The sequence below is a fragment of the Crassostrea angulata genome, chromosome 4 (assembly GCF_025612915.1).
Source record: "Crassostrea angulata isolate pt1a10 chromosome 4, ASM2561291v2, whole genome shotgun sequence".
Classification (NCBI taxonomy): Eukaryota; Metazoa; Mollusca; class Bivalvia; order Ostreida; family Ostreidae; genus Magallana; species Magallana angulata.
Window position 1 is genome coordinate 22,063,390 of NC_069114.1, and position 9,670 is coordinate 22,073,059.

The 9,670-nt window shown below is 34.4% G+C and overlaps 1 protein-coding gene across 3 annotated transcripts; it reads right to left on the reverse strand.

Moving 5' to 3' along the window:
* Positions 1–86: 86 nt before the first annotated feature.
* LOC128181665 (uncharacterized) lies at positions 87–8,187 on the reverse strand. 3 transcript variants are annotated; one of them, XM_052850142.1, is made up of 4 exons: positions 8,083–8,187; positions 2,263–3,150; positions 1,644–1,811; positions 87–1,391 (listed from the first exon to the last, which is right to left on the reverse strand). In XM_052850142.1, exons 2-4 carry the CDS (start codon positions 3,102–3,104, stop codon positions 1,232–1,234), a joined length of 1,170 nt encoding a protein of 389 aa, XP_052706102.1. In that variant the 5' UTR covers positions 3,105–3,150; positions 8,083–8,187; the 3' UTR covers positions 87–1,231. The 3 variants fall into 3 exon arrangements, with proteins under 3 accessions (XP_052706102.1, XP_052706104.1, XP_052706103.1); XM_052850144.1 differs by lacking the exon at positions 8,083–8,187 and adding an exon at positions 5,567–5,706; XM_052850143.1 differs by lacking the exon at positions 8,083–8,187 and adding an exon at positions 4,734–4,889.
* Positions 8,188–9,670: the final 1,483 nt, after the last annotated feature.

The following is a 9,670-nucleotide window of genomic DNA, read 5'->3' on the forward strand; positions in this document are numbered from 1 at the left end:
AATCACTAAGTTGGGAGAGGACAAAAAACCCTATTTCGAAGGCGATCTTATTAAATTTCATGCAAAAAATAAGAAATCATCTCAGACTGATTTGTTGAAATTTTACTATTCATACTTACATATAAGGATGTCATCTCATGTGGACATGTACATGTAGAGATTGTTAAGAATTTTCTACCGGTATTTCAAATGAAAATCTAGTGGTATTACTGAAGATTAATAATTTTGATTTTTTTTTTAATGTTACTAAATGTATTTATCAACATGCCAAAATATTCTAATTTTTTCCTAACTGGACAGTTAAATCATTCAATTCATATCACACATCAAGTATACTCTTCAATAAAGTTGATAAAACAATTCAAAAATAAAAATTCTAAATCATTTAAAAATTCTACAATAACCGAACATGAATAATGAACATTGAATGGTGTACAACATTATTGCTGAAGTAAAAAGCCCAGCAGTGTTCTTAAATAAACATACAGAGATCACAACCCATACATTCGGTGCTTCTGCTGATATGTCAGACATTCATAATAAGGCCATAGTGTGGTGGTTAATATTGTTTAAAATAAGAGCTCTGTAAAATGTCTGTTAAAAATTTCATTTATCATAAAATTAGAGTGTCATAAAAAATTATGGTATATTGATAAGTTTCTGAACTTCTTAGATTTACTTCAAGCAAAACTAGTTAGGAGTTTTATAGCACCATTTATAATTCTAAATATATACAATGAAATAAAGCTCACAACCAAAATAAGGAGTATTCCAAGTGAACACACGGACAGATGGAATGAGTTGTATGCACTTATTTCCTAACATATTAGCCATACTTATATACCTATCAAAAATGTTTTACAAATTAATTTTGATACAATTAGTTGATGTAATTTGTATAAAACTTTCTACATAACGAATCAAAACTTAATGCTTCTCAACCAGAATATCCAGTTGTTTGTCTATCAATATCGGATGAGTTTGAGTACAAAATTTATGATGGCTAATTATCCTTAAGTAGTGACACACGGTGGGATATGAATTTAGCAATGAAATTAATAGTATAAAAAAAGCTAAAATGAAAATAAAAAATATACCACAAATTGTTTTCAAATAAAAAAAGGCAAACTATCAAAATAAAGAGACACAGTTGGACATCACATTGAATTTCTTGGTCATAGTAAACAAGGGCAGATAACTTCTCCTTCCTCCTTCACTCTGCCTGCTCTCTTTACCAGTTCTCAGATCTTTGCATCATTCGATTGACTTTACGGGGTGTGGACGCTTGGTTGCTCTCCCCCTTCATAATGGAGAACATTTCTGAGGACTGGTTTTTCTGGTAAGAGAATCGTCCTTCTGGTCGTGTGCGTGTCGGTGATGTCCTCGGTCGCCTAAAGAGACACATAAAATCTCATGCTTCATAGGTTTCACATATTAACATACATGTATAAAGCACCTAGATGCCATTAATCAGGTACTATCTCTGCACAACTGATCTGTTTTAGTGAATTGTTTTAGTGAATTATAACGATGAATTTTGCTTTCCTGCAGAATTTTTTATGAAAATTAATGCAAAATATAAAAATATAAACTTATCTATTCACTCTGAAAATATCTGAAATTTCATTAAGGCTAAAACTTACGGTGTTCCTGATTCCTGGAGATGTACGGGCACTTTAGTGGGGCGTACGGTGGGAGGGGGGGCTTCCATGTCCATGACTTGCAGGTTTTTGACATGCTGGTCATGGTATTTGTCAGCCACTCTGTCCCCCTCTGGTCTGGCTCTCACTGCTGGGGGGTTCTCATCCCAACTACAATGACAGAATTATTAAACATTCATCTTTTTTTTAATACTCTGGAATACAATACTTGGTACTAGTATTGCATCCGGTGTATATAGAGTTTATCAACTCAGGTCAAATGCCACAAAAGATGTTCAATGAAGATGAACAAAAATTATTTGTACATTCTTATAAGGGAATTATATGTATAAACGACAAGTTCATATAATTAAAGACTATAGACCTCTTTATTGTGACCCTGAATTCTACAGTGAATTCAAAAGCATCAATAGGGCTTCAGTAAGCTACATACAAATACCAATAAATTGAACATTTTAAAATCAGATGTCAAAATTATTAAACAATGGTGATGCTTTATTTAATGGGCTGAGTTTAAAAGATGGTGTCCTGATAAACTGCATAGCATACATGTCAATATACTGCATTGTATATTCATCATCATGATAAATTAGTAAATTACCCAGGTCCCTCTGACTCCTTGTGAAGTCTGCTGACTTTAGGTTCATGTTGTGGTAGTCGTCCTTCCATTCTCAGCATTGGCCCCATGTCTTTCCCCTGATATTTGTCTAGTACCTCTTCCCCTCCGTAGTAAACTTTAGGTGCCGGCTGCTCTGGCAGTGGAACATCAGCGTAATTGTTCATCAGTTTACTCACGGTGCCCTTGTTTCTCTCGGCATATTCCTCAGCATCCATCCCTTTCACTTTTGGTCCCTGTCTTCCTTCTTCTAAATTCATATTTCCATAATTCACCATTAGATCCTTCATGGCACCACCCTTTCCTCTCTCGGCCATTTCTGCAGCCTCTGCTTTCACACTGCGTGGATGAATAGGCTTTTTGACAGGAGGATCAGCGTATCCCCCCATGCACTCATTCATGACCCCTTTATTGACCTCTGCAACTTTTTTGGCCTCCTCTGTCCTGAGCCTCTCACCTGGCCGGGGAGATTCATACCTCTGGTTTTGACTGTAATCAAACCACTTATCCATGGTACCTCGATTCCTGTTTGCAAACTCCTCAGCCTCTGGTTTGATGCGATGGTGCACCTCAAAATCTGGGGTATTGTTGGACTTTCCTGACATTATATCCCCTAGAGAGCCCTTGTTTGTTTGGGCATTCCTACGGGCTTCATCTGATGTGTTTCTCTCCTTAGGTTGTGGGGAGTGATAGTTCTGTCCGCCGTCATGGCTAAACCAGTTGCCAGCATCCCTCTGTCTGTTGGCATTCTCTGCTGCCTCCGGTCTCACCCTGGGATGGGGTTTGGGGGTGGGGCTAGGTGTGTAGATCCCATTCTCTGTTGACATTTTGATGTTGGTTGTTAACTACCCCTTTCACATTTGTTAATGCTCACTGTGAAACAAGAGAAAAAATTTCAAACCTCAATATGTAATCAATCATTAAATGCCTGAAATATAATACATACATATATAAGGTGCAATGTACATAAATATAATAAAAGTCATAAACTATTAGACCTGTATCATACACTTTGAACATTTACATGAAAAACATCCATCAGGTCATCTCATGAGCCTCAGAGGAATATATATTTGTGCTAACATGGCCTTTCATACTACCATGACATTCACCGGTTATAGAGTCACATGTTGGTGTTTGAAGTATCCACATTGTCAGAACTCCTACAAGTATACTACCCATTATTCTACACTTAACCACAACATTATTCAACAAAGTTCCTATCTACAAGATCATAACTGTAGAGATTATGTTCTAAACAGTAAGGTTTAGTGTCATTTATACAAGTCTGTGAACTGTTAACCACCAGAAACCATTTCCTAATCACATACAATTGATTCCCTAGCGGGATTTTATGAGAAACAGTTTTTCACAGGAATGCTCTAATGACATGTCAGATCTACCTTTACAGAGAACCTCCTGTTGGTTTATTCCCACCAGACAGATACATGGGGTGTGTCAGGTCTAAACCTCACACACAGGTAATGAAGTGCATGCAGGGAGACAATACTTGACCCCAGGGGCCTCTGATCCAATGTCTGATCACGGTGACAATTCACCACCCCAGGGGGTAAAGCACATTACTCTTGTCTCGGCTGATCAATCAATGCAAGTATACTTCTAGTATAGAGTAGTATTTTTATCCAAAGCAGCTCCTCTTTTCTACAATACAGTTTCAAATGACTGATATTCTAATACCCATTGTGAAAGAAAGTCCCAAGACAAGTACTTTCCTAAAACAATCTGTGGTCTTGCATTCACACTTATTTTTTAAAGGGCCAACACACAGTATAATTTATACCTTTCCCATGTTCACTCCTTGAGAATGTCATTTTGTGTGAATTTATAAAAATAATTTATGTACACCATAAATGAATCATCTCTTTCTTTCTTTTTTATCCTGTTTGACTGCCTTGTAGAAATATAGTGGGTTTTCAGGGACAGCTCTAACTGGATGGCCAGTCGTCTGACCCTACTCACAATTTTCTTGTCTTACTCACGATCATTAGAACATTTACTTGTCTCACCAAAGATAAAGGAACGTGTGTAAATACATGAGTTCATTAATCACAGCCTGTGGAAAAACAACTGTCACCTTCATCACATTTAAAATTTAATTACAGGATTCCATTCAAATACCACAAGTGTTGCTCTCAATGACTTTATCTGGTCAACTTGTCACGATAAACTAGTAAGCTTTATTTCTAAAACTTCAGATTTCCAGTAATACATAAATATATACACACAATATCTGAACATATGACGTTATATTTTGACCCTACTATAATTGGTACTACTGATTTACAACCACATGTATGATAAAAAATCACTGTCCATCAGAGAAATTTAAAATGAACAAGTTCATGCAGTAATCTTCATTTCACATGTACATTGTTCAGATATTTACTGATTATGCCATATCATTAAACCCCATGATAAACATCAAATTTACTTACACAGATCTATGAAATTATATTCCAATACTGAACTACTTGCATCTCATTAGATTGAGACAGTTACAATACACATATCTGAAATCAAACATTACCAGACCACAAGCCCTCTCTCTACTTACACCTGTGTTGTACATGTACCATCATTTTCACTCAACCGTGTAACCATTAAGTTTGTGAAAGGCTTTACCTACAGTCTATATCATGTTTACCTTGACAATGAAAAATCATATGAATGGAAAATTTAAATGACGGCGAATCTTAGCCTTAAATGATTAAGGTGTCCGTTTTCTTTTAGATGTGGAACTTAATATGTATGTAATTTGCAACAAATATCAAGTGTAACGGATATATTTTAACAAACAACACAATGTTTACTTTGTTTAGCCATAATTCAATGCAGTGCTTAATAGGTGTAACACACTAACAGAATAATTGTATGCCCATCTAAAATAAGATATCTACAGTCAATTGCAGATCTATTTCAAAATATTTGTCTTCGATTTTCATAAAAACTGTAAGAATTCAGTATTCAGAACATCAACTTGAAGCATATATTACATGTACATTTTATTTTCATTTTTGAATGGATTTAAATTGTACATGTATTATTCTAACTTTTAAATATATTAATAAATAATGAAAAACTTAAGAGAACATCATCAGACCACCCAGTTAGTGGGGTTACCACTGTGTATACCAGTATGTACATGTACAGTACTGAGGTTTTCCCAGTATATACTATATCTCTGAAATCTGTAGTCCTTACATACTATACAGTTATACAATTCTGAAGATCTTTCAAGTTGTGGAACTACAGTTATATATTTACTTACAGTTAAGAGCGTTGATAATTCAGTCATCAGATTACAAAGAATCAACTTTAATCTTGTTCCCAGTTATACCTTATCTGGAGAAAACAGATCAATTTACAAGTCGACAGGACTAATTGGTTCAATTTAAACTCAGATTAAAAATTCAAACAATGATATTGTTGCACCACAGAGTGTACACAGTGTGTAAGCACTGCTGCACATGCCCATCTACCAAAGTATGTGAACCTGTAACAACCAGATCACATGTGATATGAGTGTCTTCAATCTCCAAGAAAAAAGGTGCCATTTTGAGTCTGAAAACATTGACAATTTTTGCAGTAATAAAACTATTTTGATTCTGTTTCTATTCCTGAAGTATTGTAATTAATCATAATTAATTTTTCAATTTGACTTGAAATCTAATCTGCACATTGATTACATTCATATATTCTAACATATGCAACTGACTAGTCCCTGAATAAAATCTGTCTACAAATACTGGTCAGCAATACAATTTTAGGTTAATTTACACTAGTACATGTATTGTTTAAAACTAACTAGTAATACTGTAAAAGTAACATTAGGGGAAAAACATCACTTTCCACAGCTGCCCCCCCCCCCCCATGCTTGTCTACTGACTGTTAACCTCATTATCCAACAGAAAAACTGTTACCTAGTAATTAGAAACAGAGGTGGTAAGACCTTTCAACAACTATATCGTGTTCAAATTCACACACAGTCATTTATTATTTTGCCCTGAACAGGAATCCATAAGAAAAGAAAAGAGTGATGAGATTTGTTATTGTTATCATGAGCCTGCATATCAAACCAGATTTCTGTACAGCACCATCAGCTCCAAGCCAACTCATCAATAAAAACAATACAGCAAAGAAGACAGCTCAATTCAAGACTTGTTGGCTGATTTACTAAGCACGGTGGTAATCTGGCAGAGCTGAGGTTTTCCTCTGATCTTCATTAAGAGGAGGGGGCCATGAAACATGGGCTTTAATCCCCGTTGGGAACAGGTTGTAGACTATACCAGATATGTGGTGGCAAAATTAGGACTCTCACTGGTCAAAAGCCATGTTCCAAATGTTTGCAACCAGTAACCATTTGGTCATGAATCAAATGCCCCAAAACGTTTAGAACTTTAAGTGCAAAGTCCTCGAAAGGAGACACATTTTGATGATAAATCTTTACATGCACTGTTTACATAACACTTCAAAGTTGAAAACTATCTCTGCGCTAAAGTGCACTTTTTATACAGTCTGAAAAATTACACGTTTAAGAATGTACCAGTATGATACAATAGCTAAATCAAACTATTCTGAACAGCTTAATAAAGCTATATATCTTATTCAATCTACAGTAAAGCTAAATCAAGAGATTGCACTGATCCTGTTTCATATTGTTGAATGATCATCATTTGAACACAGAGTTACAGTAGTTATAGCTGCAGGTCTGTAGCTCCCGGTCTGAAAAAAATTTGGATGGACAACCTGGGAGCTACAGTGCCATCCATTGAAAAAATTGTATATTTATTGTGCACCAAACATGCACTAGTCTTGGACTGCTTAACTTTATTTATACACAAATTCTGTGTAACCAATTAGTACCATTTAATTCTTCATACAATTTACTACTGATATCGTCTCTTTACTTGTCTCTAAAACACCATCACCAGCCCCTAAAATGAAGTTGCGCAGTTTGTTTACAAGAAAAAATTTCGATTCTCGATCTCGATGTAAATTTAACATACTTAATTTTCCAAGGTTGGTAGCATGTTCCGAAGAAAGTCTGAGGCAGGTTAAGAGACGATATCAGTAGTAAATTGCATGAAGAATTAAATGGTACTATAATTGTTTTTACAGAGCTAGCATATAAATAAGGTTAACTAGTCCAAAACTAGCACACATTTTGAGCTTCCAGGTCATCCATCCAAATTTTTTTCAGACCAGATCTAGGGGCTAAAGACCTGCAGCTACAGTAGTTATGAATATCAATAACTTTCGAAAATGTGCTGCATAAAAATCTTCTGACCAACATTATCAGCATAACACAAACACACTCCATGCAAATATGCTTATTTATACTTTTAACAATAAATCATGTTTTCTTCATTGTCATGACCATACATTGATAGAAAGATAATTCAATGATTCTATATAGACAAATCCAATGCCCAGTTTACTTTCCAAACACACGTTTTGTACAAAAGATAGTTTGAAATAAAAACAACGATATATTTGAGTACGTGTCCTTAACACAATTCAGATAGAACAATCTCCATTATTGACAAACGCAAAACTTGAGAACTTCTTATCATGTGAATAGATAGTTTGAGTACGTACATTTTTGAAATTAAATTAAAAACCAGCAATCACAAAACAAGTCCCAGCAACTGTTCGTTTCAATAAAACCGAGATCGGCGAGAAGGACAACATACTGCAGGGAGAAATTGATTGATTATGTGCATTGATGATGCATTATTTTGTGTGTAAACCCTTCTATTTGTGGGCAATCTTCGATGTACTTACCGTATGTCGATCCTTCCTTAAATCAAAACAAACCGGCGGCAAAACGGAAGATAAAATTTGGAACCGAGGTTTTTTCACAGGTACGCCTAATCTCCGAAAACTGGAGTATTGCATGCAAAAATACAAAAATCCATGATGATGAAAAATAACTAATTTATAAATGTTGAAATCATAGTGTATATAAAAATTAGATTAACAAAAAAATGTTTAATATTTATATAAAATAAAGGCCTCCTCCAATAATATTTAACACGGTCAAAAAAATAATTTCCGTTGCCTAAAGTTTTTTGGGGGTATTTTAATTTAAATGGCCTCATGTAATACATGTATTACAATCAATTCTCTAAAAAATACGAAAAACAATGTATAATCTGCTAGAATACTTTGATTGTACATGCAATTAAGTTATTTATATCTGCAATGTATAAAAACCACATTTTGTACCTAATATATGAATGGTCCAATATTCTAAATCATTATCTCATTTTGAAAGTGTTATCAAATGAAAATTAACTACTAAAGGAATTTTTCAATTTTTTTATTATTGTCCAACCAGAGACATAAATAACATAAATAATGTTATTTCATGTCTCTGGTCCAACTAATTGCACCATAATTGACTATTAACATTGAAGTTTATGGGCAACACATACTTATGTTTTATTTAGATATTGTGAAATATAACTTGAAATTCATAACATCCCTCAGTGAATATCGATCTGCAAAAACCTTTATTAAAATATGAAACAAAATGAATCATTTACCGCAGAAATTTTGACAAAATTAAACATTTTCATTTTTTCATCATGGGAAGATAACTCTTTAAAAATTTAAGGTGTAGAATAATTAAGGCAAAAAGGTCAAGGGGAGTAAAAATAGGGTCTAAACACGGATGAACACAAAGGCCAGTTATGACCTAAAAATTTGATACCAATTAAAACTTGATTCAAGGTCAATGCGTATCCCTTACCTACAGGTATATTACTGTAAACGTACTACATTTGGTTGTGTATTCTAATTAGCGTTTTTCACGGAATTCAGCCTTCGCTAAGTCAAGTACATCGCTAAATGCCATGCATATATGTACAGAAATAGTCACATTCAGGAATACGCTATTCAAATCTACTCCAAATTGTTCAAAAACTAATTTCCGCCAAATATCATACACACCAGTTATAATATGTTTACAGTAGTTTGTTAAAGTTTACCTAGGTTTGGGTAAATGAGAGATTAATTATGATATTGACCTTTAACCTAGAAACTGGTTCAAGGTCACAGTCACTGCAAACACCTCACCAGTACATGCAGACAGTTGTTTGGTTAACAACTCAGGGTGAGCAAGATTGGGCCAAGGGGAAAGAAATAAAATAATAATTTTATTTGAAATAAACTGGATTTCAAACAGATCAGAAATAACCTGTAATAAATCTGCTGTCTGTGATCGAATTCAAGAGTATGTGTCGTTTCACTTGGTTTTATTCATATGATGTATCACGACGATTCTCAAAATTTGATCTCTGTAGACACTAGTAAACAGCAGTTACCTTTCAATATACAAAAAAAACCAAGTAATAACGTTAACGATGTC